The 20924-nt window shown below is 35.3% G+C and overlaps 2 protein-coding genes across 3 annotated transcripts in view; one reads left to right on the forward strand and one right to left on the reverse strand.

Annotated features, from left to right (window-relative positions):
- ndst3 (N-deacetylase/N-sulfotransferase (heparan glucosaminyl) 3) overlaps window positions 1-6061 on the forward strand; it is a 70018-nt gene extending 63957 nt beyond the window's left edge. For both annotated transcript variants that reach the window (XM_058790900.1, XM_058790906.1), the window contains exons 14-15: window positions 3472-3574; window positions 4931-6061. In XM_058790900.1, coding sequence (XP_058646883.1) covers window positions 3472-3574; window positions 4931-5050 — 223 coding nt within the window. In that variant the 3' untranslated portion in view covers window positions 5051-6061. The remainder of the gene's footprint in view (window positions 1-3471; window positions 3575-4930) is intronic.
- A 1424-nt stretch (window positions 6062-7485) lies between these two features.
- The window catches only part of prss12 (serine protease 12), a 37017-nt gene continuing 23578 nt past the window's right edge, over window positions 7486-20924 (reverse strand). Inside the window, exons 12-13 of the mRNA XM_058792577.1 lie at window positions 13751-14049; window positions 7486-10137 (exon numbers count right to left, since the gene is read on the reverse strand). Coding sequence (XP_058648560.1) covers window positions 9830-10137; window positions 13751-14049 — 607 coding nt within the window. The 3' untranslated portion in view covers window positions 7486-9829. The remainder of the gene's footprint in view (window positions 10138-13750; window positions 14050-20924) is intronic.

The following is a 20924-nucleotide window of genomic DNA, read 5'->3' on the forward strand; positions in this document are numbered from 1 at the left end:
TCAGAACAAATTCATCTTGACAATATCAGATAATTACAATCAACTAAAAATTATTCAGCTGTTAAACTTAAGTAAACAATTAGATAATACCAGTTTAGCTCAACCGATTACCAAGCAATGCTTAATTTTGTTCAGTCTGTGATGTAAAAGGTTTGCATTAGCAATTAAAGTAAAAGCACTTAAGCAAAACATGGTCAGGTCAAAGTGTCTGAATAATTTTACTGGTAGTCCACTGTATGAAGAATTTTGGGGTATAATATGTCACAGTTCACTTTATTTTGCTATCCTCACTTACATAAATGAACTATAGTGTCCTGCACCCACTAGTAAAAAAATATCACAAATGATGTCTGGTCTCTGAATAATTTTGGGTTTGACTGTAGGACCAGAGATGGTAGTTTTTTAGGTTTTACCATCACTGAGGAAACATTTGGTCCGTACTTGGATACACAAATGAGACCACACACATACACACAGATGGACTCGGGCTCATCCAGAGATACTGTATGATACAGGAGCGAGCCTGTCATCCATGCTGTCCCTGGTCCCATGGGTTTGAGAATCAGATGATAAAATGAGTCGATAGATCCTTGTTCCCAGCAGTTGATGTCTGTATAATCTGTACAGAGGCGAATGAGATTAATTGTGATAATCTGGCTGTAGCCATTAACACAGCATGAGAGCAAGAAGATTAACTTCATCTGGCCTCTCCAATTAAAAACAGCTCGTTAGGCATCTGACACTTTCTCTCTGTGTTAGATTGCTCTTAAAGTGTCATGTACATTCTAACAGTTTGCATGTGTGAAAGACAACAGTTTGCCGTGTTCTTCTTTGTCAATCAACGCTTCTTAATGGCTGGAAAACCACCTGTCAGAGGATGAGGCCACGCTTTCTGCTAATTAATATTTCGAAATGAACACTCCGCATGTTCAGTCATGTTTGAACTGACTCTTGCTGTTATAACTTGTGACTCGAATCAATTTCATACAGATTGCCAAAAGAAAACATTTATCACAACTCACGATTTATAACAACTTTATAACAACCCGAGAAGTTCATCCAATACCAGAAGTTTTTTTTCTTCTTCTTTTCTCCAGAACACCATGTGGCAACACGTGTGGAATATTCCTCACATGAAACCACAAGAATAAAAAGATTTTTGTCCCAGGTGCAGTTTCACAGAGTGGCAAAAACTCATGGTTTTAAAAATATCCGAACATACCAAAAAAATAAATATTTAAAAAAATAATAATAATGCATGGTCAGTGAGAAAGGTTTGTGGCAGGTACTTTTTCTCCCATTTTTCACCTATCTTTGGCAAGTGTGACAAAATGTTGTTTTGGACCATATGTATTAATCATATTGTACTGTAATACATTTAATGTATTTCATGAAATTCAGTTCAAGTGAAAATGACATTTGCTCATCTCAACTTTGGGACAGAAAATTAGTAAAAATTAAAATTAATTATAAAACAATATTAAATAATTGTAATTATTTTTAATTATAAAAATAAATATTTTCTTTAAAAGAATGCACACTATGATTAATAAAAAATTTATAAATATAAAATATTTTTAGTGAGTCCTAAACGACCTAAAATGCATTGTGGCAAAAAGAGGAAAGAAACAATGGTATTTTGAAATGAAACAATGGCTGTTTCACATTTGTCATTCTACAGCCATTGACATAAGAGGCCAAAACATTGAACTCAGTATTACCTGTGTCAGATGCAGTCTGTTTCAGTGTCTCTCTCTCTCTCTCTCTCTCTCTCGTTTGAACGTTCTGTGAGTCTCTGCATGTGTTCTCTAGCACAGACAGCTCCATCAATCTTTGACTTTTATTAATATCCTCCCTCTGTTTGAGTCTTTCTCACTTCATCTCTCCACACATCTCTTCTCTCTCTCTCTCTCTCTCTCATCATGCCTGTTTCTACTTTTTCTTGTTTTCTGTCAGTTTCAGTTACTGTCACTTCTTTTTGTGGCTTCACTTTCCTCATTTCATATTTTGTTTCAGTCTCTGTCTTTCAACAGTTGTCTTTTGCAGTTCCACTGCTTGTCTCTCGTCTCGTATGTCATATATCACTCCCTCTGCCTCTCTGGTGCTTTCATCTTGGTGCTTTTAAAGGTGTTTCTTGGGTAGTTTTATTAATTTTTCAAATGAATTTTATCTGTAAAATTTTATCTTGTATTTAATTTGTCCACTAACAGTGCTCAACAGGTGTTATCTCCATCTCATATGATGTGTTTGATAGCATTCAGTGATAGAAATTACATTTTTAATGTTCTCTTTTGGATAATTTATAGCTAACAATTTATTTATCCTAAATACACAAAATTCAATTATATTTTCACACTGTTACGCATCAAGATACACAGGAAATACAATCAAGAAAATACAAATTTGCAATAATTCAATAATAAAACAATTTTATCCACTGGTCTGCAGTCCTCAGCTGGTGCTTGTTGATTGAACCACACAAAGAATCCAAATGATGTTTGTTAAACATTCTGTCTGGCTTTGATTTATAAATAACTGAGCAGTGTGTGATCTGAATGTTCCAAAATCAGCTTCGAATACATAATTTGACAAAATTACAGATAATTAAATATAATTTTTTTATAAGGCTTTATAAAACTTTTAAATGAATATAAATTATTGTACACTAACTTATTAATTTTTTAATTAGATTATCACTTATGAAAGAACAACAATATTTAAAGGGTGCAACCAAGGCATTTAAATAACATGTTTTTACCTTGCTAAAAAAAATGGAGTGTAGTACAAAGTTTCCAAGGCAATTTTAATATGACACTCATAAAGCAAATCTTGGTTTTAAAATAAATCACCCTGGGGACATAAAAGTGCCCAGAGTTAGAAAAAAGGCTCTTATGTTCTTTATTCTCTCTGTATTTTCTGAGACTGAGACTAAACACAGAATATTTGAGAAAACTGTAGAGCAGCGAAAAGAAATAGGATTGAGTGAAACCAAAAAAAAAAAGACAGTGAGAGAGTAAAACAAAACAAAAAATAGATTGTGTCACAAATGTGTTGTAGTTCATGTTTCAAATTACCCTCTGCTTTGCACTAACACACACACACACACACACACACTCTCTCTCTCTCTGTCACGTTTTGCTGAGAGCTGTTAGAGATTGCTGATGTGTTTCTGAATGCTTATCAAAATAGGCCATGTCTCATCTGACAGACAGACAAGGTTACAGCAGACATCTGTCAGTCAGATCTATGTGTGTGTGTGTGTGTGTGTGTGTGTGTGTTGAACAACATTCTGGAGTTTTCCAGATTCCCTCCATTGCTGAGTGTAGAAATCAAAAAGGTATTGAGAGACTATAGATTGATGGATAGATACACAATATATACAGTATATATTACAATGAATATGCAAATTGGAAAGATGTTTTTGAGGAAAGAAGTCTTTTATATTGTAAATAGTTCTCTCTTTGTTCACAGGTTTGATCCTCAGAAGGGCTTTTGGTGTCAGCTGTTGGAAGGGGGCAGGACTAAATGTTTGGGGAAGAGCAAGGGCCGCAAATACCCACCCATGGACTCTGAGGTACCACCTAACAACAGTAAACTCTGAGCAAAATGGAGCCTTTAATCTTTAATCATTACAGCTGCATTATAGAGGTTTGCCATCATTGAGTAATATGGGTCACAGAGAGAGAGAGAGAACTCATTCTGACCTCTGACTGTTCAATTTTGCAACAGCTAACATGTCTGTAGCTCATGTACTGAATAACTGATACCAACAGAACAGCTCTGACTCTCGCTTCTTATTTCTCTAGTTTTTCACCTAAAAAAAAATCTTACATTTACTCACTCTTGTGTCATTCCAAACCTACACTCTCACAAAAAAAAAAAAGGTACAAAAGCCGGGGAGGTACTTTTTCAAAAGCTACACCTTTGGTTCTATAATGGTACCTTAAAGGGACAGCTTTAGTACCTTTTTTCTGAGAGTGTATGAACACAAAAGAAATTTTGAAGAATGGTTCAACTGTTTTTGACCACATTGTGAATGTCAGTGGAGTCCAAAACAACACTGAATGGCCAAAAAAAAAAAAACATTTCCCAAAACATCTTCTTTTTTGTTCCACAGAGGCAGAAAGTCATACAGGTTTGGAATGGGATGAGGATGAATAAATGATGACATGTAAATGTTTTTGGTGACCTATCCCTTTAATAACATTGTATACTATTAGGGGTGTAATGGTACACAAAATGATGGTTTAGTATGTACTAAGTCATAGTTTGGTATGGGTTCAGTGAAAAACAAAATAAAATTCCTTTGTTTTTCCTTTTTTATTAAACAGTGGTTTACTAAACAGATGTCTGAAGTGCAAAATATTTAGTGTTATTTAGCCTGAATTATTGCACTCTTTTTTAACAAGTTTAACAGACACAGTCCAATCTTTATGGAAAATGGAAATACATTATTTTCTAACATTTACAGATAAGAATACAACCATAAGACGCAAGCTGTGTGCTGTGGAAAACACCTTTAGAAAAGCATTACATATCATGCATCTGACACGAGGTCAAGAAGATTTAACCTGTATGCTTTTGATTTAGTTTGAAGCACTTGATTTCTTATTTAGGACAACTTGGATTGTGTGTTTTCCTGAACCACACAAGTCCAGTCTGTCCTCTGTTATTTTGTACATCAAAGTATATTGATATAAATGCTATTGTCCCATCTCTCTTGAAAATAATTGATACCTTACAAAATAGCTAATCCAATCATAAACTGAGTTTCAAATTAAGTTAGTCAAAACACCACTGCATTTCTTCAGTACAGGTGCATGCCAAACCAAAAGACCAAATTAAAAATATGTCCCAATATTCTATACAAAAGTCTGTAGCTGTTCTGCACAGTAAAAAATTGTGTTCTTTTTACTCTTTCCTTTTCTAGTCACGAGCATTTCTCTCCAGATTCTACAGGGATCAGAACATTGAATTATCTAAGCTGCTGCACAGACTGGGTCAGCCGCTACCAGCCTGGCTCAGAGAGGAACTACAGAAGGTCAGGTAGCCCTAACCAAACCACCGCTCCTCTGGGTCAAAGATCCAGATTCACCCTTCAATGGAAACTAGACACTTGAACGGTACTCAATGCCACCTACCTGCAAGCTTGCAGAGCAAAGGTCAGAAATTCAACTCACCAATCATTGGTGCCTCTGGAAATCCAAACAAAGCAGTATCGTGTGTCCATGGCAACATGACATTTTTGTTGCAAAAGGTCAGTTTTTTGTTTTTTTTCAGTGAGGTACGGTGATGTAACTGTGACCCTTGAACTTCAGATGCAGCTAAACAAAGACTGCATAAAGACTGTAACTGAAAAATGAAAATGTTCTCAGACTTCCTCCTATATATACTTTCCCCATCAGTCACTGGATATAAAGGTATGGCTTTAGATTTTATACGTCATCGTCGAGAGAGATTTAGAACTGCACAACCACTGTTCATAACCTCACTCTTGCAAATATATCAGTCAATCAATCTATCAGCCAATCAAAGTGAAGATGCAGAATGTTAAGAATCAATATGGAGAAATAAATAAAGAGCACAGTCAAGTTTTCTGCATCAGCTTTAAACCGGTTAATGGAGTGATTTCATTGTGATGTCAATGTCTCAGTCCACGTCCCAGTTACTGTTGTTCTAGACACAATGGCCTGAAGAGTGGAAATGATTTCAGTGTGTGTGTGTGTGTGTGTGTGTACGGGTAAATACAGAAGCCCTTGCGTGCGTGTGTGTGTGTCTAGGCATATGTCTGTAGCCAGGTAGCCTTAGCCCCGCCCACTGGACTGCAACTGGTTGGCTGATGAATTTGAAATGTGACTTTTATTTTTGAAAACAATTTGCCTCAATAAGGTGAGAAAGTGCTTTGAGAAATATGTAAATAACTATATATATATTCAATAAACACTGGAGAGATTCATGTTTCCGTAAAACATTTCTTGCAAAGTTCTGTCTCTATTTGATATACCTACCTAATGAATGAACAGAGCGGAAGTAGAAGTTACAATACTCTGATATTATCTTGTATTTACATTATTAGGGACAGTATGAAGAAAGGGATCACACGCTATTAAGCTGGGTGCACGGGTTCAATTATACAGTATAAAACCTTATTGTTAGGCTGTGTAGTGATTATGTTTTTAATGAAATACCTCCATCTGGTGGTCACAGGCTGCACTAACATAAAAATGGGGTTATTTCAAGAAATGTGTGTGAAAGATCTGGATCTGATTCTACAAATACAAAAATGTCATATAAAAATATTCGTACTGTACTTTATACAGGCAGATAGCTGTATGAGTCTATCTGTGTCTCTCAGATGGATCATGCTTCTGTACAAATGAACACACAGGTTGGATTTACACCATATTGAGGGTCTGACACGGCCTGTGGGCAGAGGAGGATACAAATGAAGTACAAATATTTCTAAGTACAGTTTTTCAAAATTTCAACTTTAAAACTTGAGTTTCAATTTTACTTACATCTTTAAAGAAAAAAATATTTTATGGAAGTACGCGAGACACCAAGTGCCAAGTGTTGGTCTCATATGCGATTTCATATATAGGCTACAGCAAATAAAATTTTGTAGCAAAATGCTATCGTTGGAAAGACTTTATCCAGAGACCCACTGCCTTCAACTATTTTAATGGTGAGTAATGAGCTATGCCACACATTACACATTTGTATTGCTATGTAGTATGTATTGTTTTATATTATTTTGTTGCTGGTGATGAAACTGAAAAGCTTTTGTGGCTCATGTTTACAACAATCCCAGTTCCAGAATCAATTAACTTATTACAATTTCCAGAGTGATTTCGCATTTATATGCGGATGTCGCTCCCGAAACCGTGTGTGTGTGTGTGGCGCAGCATAAAAAACAGCTTTTAAATGGAGTGCCCTTCCTTTATAACCACTAAATGCTGCACAAATTTCCTTTATAATCAATGAAGTTGTCTACACTCAGAGCTGGGCAGATTACTTACAAATTGTAGTCTATTACTGATTCCAAAGTAAATGACAAAAACTGTAGATATCCTAACATAATCCATTACATTACACATTTTAGGTAATATAATCAGACAATTTTTAGATTACTTTTAAATCACTTTTGACCTAACTTGTTAATCACATTGATTTGAATAAGATAATATTGTACCATATTGATATAAAAGAGTAAGAAAAATATAAAATCATAAATCAATAAATCATAAAAACGTCCAATTAAAATAAGTCATTTGGTCTGTTTCTGTTATAATACTTTTGGCGAATGCCTGTTTCTCAGATCTTGCTTTGTACCATGGTATTGATAAGACATCACTACTTTTTTTTTTTTTTTTTTTTTTTGTGAGGGTAAACAATCTTCCTTAATTATATAGTTTCATCTTATATTAGATACATTATCATAAAGTAAATGATTACTGATTTCTGTCATAGTCTATGATCCTAATGAAAAATGTAAGTTTAATTTAGATAGTTCCACAGGTCGTCCATAATTAAGCTATTGCTATTCAACAGTATCCTCAAGATGGCGCTGTGACACTGCTAAGATCTCTCCCTCTCAGTGAGCAGTCATGATTGATTTTTCACTAGATAAAGAGTCTTTGAGAAACATCTCCCCCTCCTGCCTATATAACTGCAGAGTTATTCACAGGGATCCAATTTTACATTTATTGTATTTGCGCTTATGGCAAAACTAACGCATTTTCACTCAGATTTACTTTAAGTAGTTTTCTGCTTCAGGAAGTAGCGAATGAATACAAACAAACAATCTTACATGCATTTCTGAACATTCATTTAGGTGTTTCCCATGATACAGTAAACTTGTCTCCATAGAGATGAGCTCAAAGGAGGAGTGTATTTGAAATGCAGTGTCAACACACACACAATGGACCTGTGTAAACAAAGGGCTTTCTGAAAAGACTACACTAACACTGTACACACTGACCACTGAGCGAACAAAACAAAGCTAGCTAAACTTGCCTGTGTACTCAGAAATTCTAAAGCTAACCATTTGGTCAGAAACTTCCTCCAATGCGAAATATAGATGTGCATTCACACAAACATAGGCCTACTGTTTTTCCGCTCTAATTTTCTCTTCCAATTTAAGAAACAGACAGTACTTTATTCCAACGACAAATTTTATACCAATTGTTAAATGTTTAATACTCCAAACTGAGTTTTTTGTGATTTTAAGTTCCTCTAAATATTATTTACCATATTTTGTTTTGCTGTTAATGACATTGCAGCCCTTATGAATAGCGTCACATATGACTTGACACACTTTTTAGGCAATAATAAAAGCACCATGCCATGTTCAGAAATATTTAAACATATATAAAGGCAATACTAAACACAGAATTCTTGACCAAGTGTTAACAAATTAACACTTTTTACAGTTTTCATAGTACAGCTAATTAACAGAAGACTACAGTGACTGAATGATGCATTAGAAAAACACCTTTACAAAAAGTCTAAATTGCAACACCTTAGTTTGTGCAAAATAAGAGATTGTGGTTGGTCAGCTTTTTTATATACACAGACCAGTTGTTTTAAAAAAAAAAAAAAAAGGTGGTGTAGTCTGTATAAAGACTACTCTCATAAATCATGCTCACAGATGTGTAATATCGACATAAATCACAGAAAACAAACACAAATTAATTACGCTGAAATGAAATGCATTATCACAACATTAAAACAAGGAGGTATAAACAGTTTTGCATTGCACATAATTCCCATATCCCACAAGCATCTGGAAGTGACTGTGGCACTGTGAAAATATTAAGCAAATATATGATGTGCTTTTTGTCCTGATGTTGAGATATAGAAAACCTCAGTCCAGTTATCATCACGAACATCTGTGCTATAATAAATGATGTCATGGTTCCTGTGGAGCATTATGATGTCATTTAATGTGTCGATGAGGTGATGTGGTCAGTTACTTAGCAATGGCATGGTAACCATATCCCAGGAGTTTAGAATTACCATACATTTCTTAGCAGGAAATCCAGAATCGTCTCATTTCAGCATTAAAGCTTGATGTGATTTCAAGCCATTGGAACGTTCTTCAATATCAAACTGGAACATTACTCGTCCCATTTTACAGGCTCAAATACTTTCTGTCTCTTAATGGCATAAAGTACATAGTCACACAGATATGCTTTCATTATTGTATTCGTAATAAAAAAAAAAAATCTATAATTCCACACTCACCATTGTGGTCTCTTCAACCTAGAAGTGCTTTCATTATTAAAAAAAACAAAGAGGACCTGCAATAATTTAACCTGCCAATTTAAGACTAATCGACACATCGCTATTATGATGGGCCTTTGTGTATGTGTGTGTTTTCCAGTAAAAATATCTAACCATTGTTAAAACAAGATAACCTCACAACTTTGTATTGTTTCAAGCATAAACCTCACAAATTTTAAAGCTTTACACTTAATTGTTCATGATATATTCTCTGAAAAACAAGTCGTAATATAATTTTAAACTCTAAACTCATTTATCTTAAGAATGTTTAGATATTTCACTGTTTTTCTTTTTATCAGTGTAATTTTAGTGCAAAGTTCAAATTTTGTGAGGACTATACTGTATTTAAAGCCAGGCTCTACATAACTCTCTCTGACATTTAAGACTTATTTGTAGTTGATTTCAGCTAGTGTTATGAAACTATTATCTATTTTAAACCGTAATCTAAAACATATTTAGCTCTAAGGATTCTTACTCTAAAAGTGTGCTTCATTTTTCTGCCCGCACAGTCAGGCTGTCTGTTATTGGTTGATTTTTCTGGGTCCTACTTGCCAATGACCTTCTTAATCCAGGGCACGAAGGCAGAGACTTTGGTGTAGACGCCAGGTGCATCTTGCAGTCGACACGCGTGACCCCATGATGTGACCCCATATACAACCCAACTTCCACTCGGCCTCTCGCACACCAGCGGACCGCCGCTATCTCCACGGCAACTGTCCACGCGGTGGTCATCGTGGGAGGAGCCGGCACACAGCATGCGACCAGTGAACTGATCAGAATAGCGCTGCTCGCATTGACGCTTGCTCAACACGGAAATGGAGGCCTGCTGGAGAGTTTTTGAATATGCACGACCTGAGAAAAGAAAAAATCCAACAGGTTTTACTTGAAGTCTGGAAGTGATCAGACTTCACCGTTCACGTATGCAATGGAGTCGCTTTTCTTTCAATGTCATCACACACTTCATTCATCACATTTTACTGAAGTCCACTGACTGAGAGAAGACACAGGTGATTTACAACACAACGTGACCATTAGAATGAAACCCCACTATCAACATGTCACATGATAATCTGTAGCTGCTTAAAACTGACATCATAATTACACCCTGTCTAGTTCCTTGATGGTTTCCTCATGTTCTCTGATTACAGCTCTGTATGGATGTTACTACTGTCATGTCTGTCCTTTTTGATGAGACTAGACAGCTGGACAGATGTGGCCGTAGTATCTGTGTCTTCTTTGTGTTTATATCCTTATGAAAAAGAAGTGTGCTTAATTGCACTAAATGTGCACTTCTAGTTATTTTTTACTTATTATTTTATGCTTTTTAAAAGTACATGTAACAATTTATTTTACAGTCCTGTTCTGCATGTACATACGGTGTACTCGTTATAGGAATAACGGGGTAAATAACTACATACTAACCCTGAACCTAAACTTAACCCAGTAATTATCTTATTGTATATTAGCAGTATTTTTAGGTAAGTCAACTGTAAGTACAGGTAAGTACAAATACTTTAAAATAAAATGCAAACTATTTTTATTTTTAAATAACAGTACTTGCATATAATAAAATAATATAATATAAAAAATTACAAATAAAATAAAAGGCCAATTTAAGTGTCCTTAAAGAGAGTACAATTCTTGACTATTTCTTAACACACTTAAGAACACTTTAAAAAGTGCACCTTCTAATAATGTCAAATTAAAGGGTTTTTTAAATATTTGTTTTAATACTTTTTTGTGTGCTTTGAAGTACACTGTTGCACACATTGTCTAAACTAAACTAAAGCACATGTAAAGTACTTGATTATAATTTTAACTGTACCATTTTTCAGTAGATAGATAGATAGATGTAGAAGTAGCTGTAGCTATAGATTTAGATGTAAATAAATCTTACCAAAAAAACAAAAGCCAATAAAAATGTTTGTAAAAATATAGGATACACTTTATTTTAAGATGTCCTTTTTACAGTGTAATTACATTTAAGTACTGAGTAATATTAATTAACTACATGTACTTACTATATATCGTTAGGTTTAGGATTAGGGTTTGGTTTAGGGTTACTTGCATGTAATTATGCATAATTAAGTGTTATTATAATAGTAAGTACATGTAACGTGTAACAAGGACACCTTAAAATAAAGTGTTACCGAGATATACTATGTGTTACTGTATATGTAACTGATGCAAGCTGCTAATATTTTTAGTAGCTCGCTCTCACCGAACATTTAGCAGGAGAAAATGTACAATGACATCATAGCCCATAATTCCACAGAACACTAATAAACACTCTTTTGTGATTGTGAACATGTTAAAATGACACTCACGCCATGTGCTCGTACATAAACTAGCACTTACAAATACGGCCAACGATACAAATAATTACTACATTTCTGAGATAGATGATGCCTAATTGTTGTAGAAAAACAGATGTTTTACAGATAGAATTAACTACTTTCAGCAAGCAAAAATTATTTTGTGTATTAAGCAGTTTCCTACAAATGCTGACAAATGTTTAATTGTTTAAAAATGTCCATACTTGTTGCCTAAATACAGATGTGTATCGTTCACATTCAAGTGAAACAAGTGGTTTTCCATTCCAAACACTGAACTTTGCCCTCTAAACAACTTTATAAGAGCATACGCTATAATAGTTGTCCTTAGTTACATTATGTTTTGGTAGAGAAAAAAACCCAAAACATTCTATTACAAAATTCAGAATCTAAATTTTGAATGGATGAGCCATGTACAAGAACACACCTATGACCTTAAATTATTAGTTCACCCAAACATCCTGTGTTTTCAATCACACTAATTTTCATTTTATGGACAACAACAGTTGAATCAATTTTCAAAATATCTTGTGTGGCACAGAATAAAGAAAAGCACACAAGTTTGGAACAGCATGTAAATAATTACAGAATTTTAAATGTTTTGGACAAACTATTCCTTTGAGTCTATATCCTTGTGGGGAAAATAAGTGTTTTTCAATTGTTTTCAATTTTGAATGTGCACTTGTAGCGTACTTCAAATCATATTCAGTATGTAAAGGTAATATATTTCAAATACACTAAATATTAACATTAATACTAAAATATGTAACAAATATATACTTAAATACATAACATACAAGTTGCAATGTAAATTACATTATTTAAAATATATTTTAGTTTACCATAAATGCTTGTACACTTTAACCACTTAACCAAAAGCAATTATAACATTGTATATCATTTTAAAGCTGTACTTGAGCCTATCAAAAAACTCTCTAAAGTTCAGCTAACGTAATATAAATTTAAATTATAATACATTTTTATTTAATTGAAATTAACATGCAATTAAGTGTCCAAAAGCATGGACACGCAGTTTGCAATTACTGTAAGTATATTATTTTAAAGGATATTATTTCAGTTATAAATCCTCTATTTAAAAGTATGCTAAAGTGTACTTAATTTTCACAACGGAGAGCAGTTACAATCATAAATGTGACCCAGGACCACAAAACCAGTCATAAGGGTCAATTAAAAAAAAAAAAAAGATTTATCTGAATAAATAAGCTTTCTATTGATGTATACTTTGTTAGGATAAGACAATATTTGGCTAAATAATATATTGCAACTATTTGCAAATCTGTGCAAAAAAATCGAAATATTGAGAAAATCACCTTTAAAGTTGTCCAAATGAAGTTCTTAGCAATGCATATTACTAATCAAAAATTAAGTTTTGATATATTTACAGTAAGAAATTTACAAAATACCTTCATGGAACATGATCATTACTTAATGTCCTAATGATTTTTGGCATAAAAGAAAAATCGATAATTTTTGGCTATTGCTACAAATATACCCGTGCTACTTGTGACTGGTTTTGTGGTCCAGGGTCACAAATAAGGGCACTCCCCATTGATTTATTTTCCTTTACACTTCTGCTTTTGTACTACTTTAGTTTGCTTTTAAAATTCAGTACTGCTGAATTTGCTTGTGCTTTTCCTCATTTGTACATCTTTTGGGAAAAAGCATCTGTTAAACAATTAAAATGAAAATGTCTTCACACCATTTTACCAAAGAATTTGAACTGGTATTTCCTATTTGCCTGTCTGTGTATGAGAGTGACACAGTGAGAGAGTGATTGTTTGAGACAGAACACAGAACAAAGACTCTGATATCTTACAGTGTGTGATTATCGCTGTCAGTTCTGCTTTCACACTGTCTGATCACATCTTATGCCTGTCAGCCTGTGCTATTCAGTAGAGCCAAAGCACCTCCATCTTACACACACTGCCTCAGTTCTTGCTCTGATTGTGCTCAAAGCACCCTTCATTTCAAGAATGACAGCTTGAGGCTGTACAACAGTCTTTTATAATTGTTTCTGAATAAGATCTGCATGTCTTTAGTTTTAAAGAAGTTTGTATGGAGGGCGTGTGAATGCATGAATGTGTATGCGTGTATTTCATGGCATTTCCAACCTGTGTCTCCCCAGCCTGTGATGTAGCAGTTGGCAATGCCCTTTGGCACTTTCTCTCTCCGCATTGGCAGGCAGGCGGGCAGCACGAAGCGGCTCAGTGTGACGCAGTCGCCCATGACACCCCTGTGAGCTCCGTGACCAGAAACACGCACCAGTGCCAGGTCATAGTCATTACTGTCAGCGCGGTAGCGCGGGTGAAGGACGATCTTCTCCACAGCGTACTCTTCCTCATACTCCTCAGGAACCAGAGAGTGATAATCACCCACACGAACTTTATACAGCCCAGTGCTGTTACCGTACCTAGCAAAGAGCACATAACAGACCTGTAACTAAACCTCAGACTCTGATTTTCAGATATATTTAGTCAGACCTCACTAATTGGCCAATAATCATGACTAGTTGGTGATTAACTGTTTCTATGCATAATACATTTGTTACCACATTAGTTCATTTTATACCACTGTTGGTACAAATGCCATTTTTGTGATGCTTAAACTCACTTGTAGCATTTAAAATGACTGATTTTGGCTTTTAGTGTTTTGTTTCTCAGTTGCATAGACAAAATAGTATAGGTCATTAACATTGCTATATGATTCCACATGAGGCAAAACGCCCATGAAAAACATAAAAAAGAAAAGGGGCAAGCAAACAGGATACATTCAGACAGCTATTTACAGCAGTGTAATACATTATCAGAGGATGATTTATGATTTCTCTATGTGCCACTCACAAACGCCCTCACATGACAAATCAGGTCCCTTCCTCAGGAAGTTCATGTCAACCGATCTTATGGACCCAAAGCCAAACCATGTGCACTCACTCACACACACAAACACAAACACACACTTACAAAACCACACTCATGGTCAGTTGGTGAAAACAGAGGTATACAGGAAGTTTTCTTTTTCCATAAACCCAACACCATGACATCACACTCACAAAGGTCTTCGCATGAAACGGAAAGTCTCCTATGCTTGCAGTCTTTAATATAGGCTACTATAAGGTTTCTTTACTGTGGTGAGACTGACATATCCCTTCAAAGAAAGTTTTCAAAGTGGGGTCTGAGGAACCCGAAGGGGCCGCAAGGGGACCCGTGGAAACATTAAAAAAAGAAAATAACAAAGGGAAAAAAATGATACAATAAATTAAAATCAATTATATATGTAATACATAATAAAAAATACAAAATAAAATGTTAAAATGTATGTTAAAATGTGTATATATTAAATTGACAGCTATTTACAGTATTTTTCTCCTTAGGTTTATACATATAACAGTACTCTAACGGTGGGTAAAAAAAAAAACCATACAATGGGCCAGATTTACTAAACAGGGCAAGTTAGCGCAAGAGCGCAATTCCAAAATAGCACCGATAGGTGTGGAAATTTCTGCGGGTGATTTACTGATAATGCACAAATTAAAGAACACAGACACAACTTGTTTACATATCGACCAACGCAATATACCAAGCGACAAAATCCAAAAAATCCTCTCCCTTCTACCACACGCTCTGTTCTCTGCGGTGCCTCCTCCAAGCAACAACAATTGCAGCTGTTTCAAGCGCAAAATAGTTAGCAAAAAAGACGTTTTTTGGGGGGTGTTAAATAATGGTGCAAATACCTGTAACTAGTACCACACGAGTGCAAACATTAGTAAATCGCATTGAGTGATTCATTTTAATACTCTCCTCCCATAAATTTTGCGTCTGAAAGGGAAGCTCCTACAAATGCATATTCAATAAGGTCAGGCGCAAAAATAACTGTGTCCACGCCTTTTCAGTGCTAATTCTTAACTGCACATCTTTAGTAAATCCTGACAGTACTATTTTAACGCCAAAAGATGGTTTTCGCTGGCACATGCTGTTAGTAAAACTGGCCCAATGTCTTTTAATTTAATAGTACATAAATATTTCCTAGATAATAATTTAGACAACATTAGAATATTTAATACAATATTTTAGTACACATTGTTGGTGTATAAATGCTTCTTTATATACATGAAAATGTGTACAAATATATTGTAGTTGACAATATTTTAAAAAGGGGGTCCTCTGCAAGGGGATTCTCATATTTGTTTTTTGTCCCCAAAAGTCTGAAAACCCCTGTCATAGAAATTATATATACACTGTGTACATATAAACTTACATTAACAAGTAAAACCTTAAAGATCAATATGAATCTTAACTGACTTAAAGGGGTAAACAGAAGAAAAAAGAGTGACTATGTGTGTGTGTGTGTGTGTGTGTGTGTGTGTGAACTGGTATATATGGTTTATGAGGACACAAATCTGTATAATAACATGGGTACTACAACGTGAAGGTGGTTTAAGAGGACACTGCCTATGTCCCCGTAAACCAAAAGGCTTAAAAAACATACTAAATGGTGTTTTTTTGAAAATCTACAAATACAGACAGTCTCCTGTAAGTGGTAGGTTTAGGTGTAGGGTTGGTGTAGGGCAATAGCACATACAGTTTGTACAGTATAAAAACCATTACACCTATGGAGAGTCCCCATAAACCACATATGCCAGACTGCGTGTTTGTGTACTGGTTTTTGTGGTTTACGGGGACAAAATTTGTATAATGACATGGGTATGACAGAGGTATTACAATTTGAAGGTGGTTTATGAGGACACTGCCTATGTCCCCGTAATTCAAAAGGCTTAAAAAACATACAAAATGGTGTGTTTTTTTTAAATCTAAAAATGCACAAAGTTTCCTGTAAGGGGTAAGTTTAGGTGTAGGGTTGGTGTAGTAGGGCAATAGCACATACAGTTTGTACAGTATAAAAACCATTATGCCTATAGGGAGAGTCCCCACAAGGATAGCAAACCAGACGTGTGTGTGTATGTGTGTGTGTGCCCTCCTGTCTGCTTGTTAGTGATTGAAACCATTTCTGTGTAACGGAAATATGTAAGTGGTGCCAGAGAGAGAGACAGCAGTGTCCCGTTACACGGTCAGGTCTTTTCTGGAAAAAGGATCTGCCCTGTCCGGAATGACACTCTTGGTCTGGCAATAGTCAAGCAGCAGGATCAGCACCACATTCCCAAAGCTTCGTTCTGGAAAGGGCAGTTCTGAGCCTGACGCTGTATATATTAAGCTTCTAAGACTCACAATCAACATTAATCCTTACTGTAGTACTGATCTCAATGAGGTTATTAAAAGGTTATTCTTGCTGAGACATGGCCAAGTGGGCAGTGCTCTGGCATGCTGCACTTGAACCCAACTTTGAATCTGGATCATTTTGCAGTAACAACCACCACCCGTTCTCTATGTGGTTGCCTCTCTGCCGTCCAACTCTATTAACCAGTAGTCTATTATAAAATCTGTTTTATTTTAATAATACTAAATATTCGGGTATTAATTACTTACAGTTATGGGTTTATTTGATTAATATACAGTAAAATCTGTAATATTGTCTAATATTGTTACAATTTCAAATAATTGTTTTATATCTTCAAAAGTAATTTTCCTGTGATGCAAAGCTGAATTTTCAGCAGTCATTACTCTAGTCTTCAGTGTCACATGATCCTCCAGAAATCATTTCAATATACAGGTGCTGGTCATATAATTAGAATATCATCAAAAAGTTGATTTATTTCACTAATTCCATTCAAAAAGTGAAACTTGTATATTATATTCATTCATTACACACAGACTGATATATTTCAAATGTTTATTTCTTTTAATTTTGATGATTAGAGCTTACAGCTCATGAAAGTCAAAAATCAGTATCTCAAAATATTAGAATATTTACATTTGAGTTTGAATAAATGACCATCCCTACAGTATAAATTCTGGGTATCTCTTGTTCTTTGAAACCACAATAATGGGGAAGACTGCTGACTTGGCAATGATCCAGAAGACGAACATTGACACCCTCCACAAAGAGGGTAAGTCACAGAAGGTCATTACTGAAAGGTGTGGCTGTTTACAGAGTGTTGTATCAAAGCATATTAAGTGCAAAGTTGACTGGAAGGAAGAATTTGGGTAGGAAAAGGTGGACAAGCAACAGGGATGACCGCAAGCTTGAGAATACAGTCAAGCAAAGCCGATTCAAACACTTGGGAGAGCTTCACAAGGAGAGAACTGAAGCTGGAGTCAGTGCATCAAGAGTCACCACACTCAGACGTCTTCAGGAAAAGGGCTACCAAGCCACTTCTGAACCAGAGACAACGTCAGAAGCATCTAAACTGGGCTGTGGAGAAAAAGAACTGGACTGTTGCTCAGTGGTCCAAAGTCCTCTTTTCAGATGAAAGTAAATTTTGCATTTCATTTGGAAATCAAGGTCCCAGAGTCTGAAGGAAGAGTGGAGAGGCACAGAATCCATGTTGCTTGAAGTCCAGTGTGAAGTTTCCACAGTCAGTGATGATTTGGGCTCCTATGTCATCTGCTGGTGTTGGTCCACTGTGTTTTCTGATGTCCACAGTCAACGCAGCCATCTACCAGGAAATTTTAGAGCACTTCATGCTTCCTTCTGTTGACAAGCTTTATGGAGATGCTGATTTCATTTTCCAGCAGGACTTGGCACCTGCCCACACTGCCAAAGGTACCAAAAGCTGGTTCAATGACCATAGTGTTACTGTGCTTGATTGGCCAGCAAACTCGCCTGACCTTCCTTGTCAAGAGGAAGATGAGAGACACCAGACCCAACAATGCAGATGAGCTGAAGGCCACTATCAGAGCAACCTGGGCTCTCATAACACCTGAGCAGTGCCACAGACTGATCGACTCCATGCCACGCCGCATTGCTGCAGTAATTCAGGCAAAAGGAGCCCCAACTAAGTATTGAGTGCTGTACATGCTCATACTTTTCATGTTCATACTTTTCAGTTGGCCAAGATTTATAAAAATCCTTTCTTTGTATTGGTCTTAAGTAATATTCTAATATTTTGAGATACTGATTTTTGACTTTCATGAGCTGTAAGCTCTAATCATCAAAATTAAAAGAAATAAACATTTGAAATATATCAGTCTGTGTGTAATGAATGAATATAATATACAAGTTTCACTTTTTGAATGGAATTAGTGAAATAAATCAACTTTTTGATGATATTCTAATTATATGACCAGCACCTGTACTGCTTTGCTACTCAGGAAACATTTCTTTTCAGTTGTGCTGCTTAATATTTTGTGGATATTGTGACACATTGTTTGTCGTTGATGAAGGAAGTTCAAAACAACAGCATTTCTTTTAAATAAAAATATTTTGTAACATAAAAATGTCTTTACTTTTAATCAATTTAATGGATGTTTGCTAAATAAAGCATTATTTAAAAAAATTAAAAATAAAAAATTTAAAAAATTAAAAACTTACTGACCCCAAAGTGGTGACCTGAAATTAAAAGCTATTTCAATTTAACAAAATGTAGTTTTATTGGTATACATTTATGTATTTAGGTTTATACTGTATTACTCAGTTAATTGGTTTTATTCAACTCAAAATATTTTTTAATAACACTGTATAAATTATACAGTGTTATTAAATAATATCTGACTTGAATAAAACCAATTAACTGAGATGTTACCATTTTTAGGTTACTTTTTTTTTTTTGGTGTACATTCATATATGACCTTTCTTTTCCTTTAATTTTAAAGTTTGTAATTTACCTAATGATTATTTTAGGCCTCGAAATCACAATTTTAAATGGTAAATTTCTAACAACATTATTAAGTTATTCATTTTTTAAAGATTAACTTTAAATGAGCATTGTTAATCTCTTATCAAATGTAATTTAAATGTAGAAATAGGGGAAATGAGCATTAACAAGTAAATATCTCATTTCATACGACAATGAAAAATCTCTATGGATAGGTAACTCACCACACATTTGCTCACTAGTCTAACCAAGTTCCAGAAGCTGGATCTGTTGACAGCTTTCAAACTCTTAGGTTGTACATTATAGCAGTTCCGTCATTAGGGCTGACTTCAGCATATTGCTTTCTCGATCCTTTAATTCCTCGCCGGTTGTAACCCCAGAGTTTAATTAACGTTGGCCATCAACCGGGCACGCAGCATAAAAATAGTTTAGCGCTAATGTGAGTGTGTTTGTACATGCTATTTTTGCACAAATGTCATGCTACCCTCTGTAAACTCGGAAGTGAGAGACTAACTTTAGTCCTCTCAAGCTAAATGATCTCAAATGATTTAAAACAACTGTTATGCTGTTCTGCACACTATTAATTGCATTCTTGAAAATGTGAGTGTACGTGTCTGAGGAAAAAGAGGGTGGGGGCCACAAAGGTATCTAGATTTATAGCTCTGTGTGTATGTGTGTGTGTGTATGAAGGAGAGCATGTAACTAGAGGAAACTTTAGCAGTAGTCTGATGTCATGGATCATATTTTGAAGGCTCAGTGCTTGGACTGGTTGATAAAAAACAGATCCAATATTACTTAAACCTCTCAAGCTGCCAAAGTATTTCTTCCGAGACCCTTTTTTTAAAAATAAATGGCCTAAATGGCTCAGGAAACTATACCACTAACGTACATTCTTCACAGTAATGTGGAAATGCAGCACAGGTCTGAACTGAAGGCAGATCATTTACAAGACTGATCCTTGAGGGAAGCAGGAAGTGTTTGTGTGAACATGTTTTTATTGCTTTTCCTCTGGCCTACTATTATTATTCTTCTTTAATGTGAATAGCTATAACGTTTTATCCCTGTGGTGAAAACTCTGAAGGGTCTATGGCTAATTGAATGTAGTGTAATTTTGGGATGGATGGGATGTATCATTTTCTAGCAACAAGCGGTCTAATTTTCAATATTTAAAATATCAGCCCTGCTACCCCGTTTGAGCTAGAGATTTTTCAAATTTCACATGAGTTTGTCCTTATGAGGAACAAATTTGCCTTAAAGACTCTTTTTAGATTATGGACCTGTCTATAGCCCTATTCGGACGGGACTAGTTTTCTAAACTACGTTTGAGTTTGATTCTTATCACCTGACGTCTGCGATTTTCATGTTCCAATTCGGACGGGACTAACATCTCTGTGTTTATTACAGAGGTGGGAGGGTCTGTTTTGTACATCTGGGCGTTTCAGAGGTCATGCAATCTGTATGCGTGCATTGCGTGTCATTCGGATTGATTACCATTAGTATAACAGTTTTACTACAAATACCATGGTGAAGCTATATGGCTAGTATAGCAAAACCATGTTAATGTGTGGTTGCTTTAG

Source organism: Onychostoma macrolepis, chromosome 01 (assembly GCF_012432095.1).
Source record: "Onychostoma macrolepis isolate SWU-2019 chromosome 01, ASM1243209v1, whole genome shotgun sequence".
Lineage (NCBI taxonomy): Eukaryota > Metazoa > Chordata > Actinopteri > Cypriniformes > Cyprinidae > Onychostoma > Onychostoma macrolepis.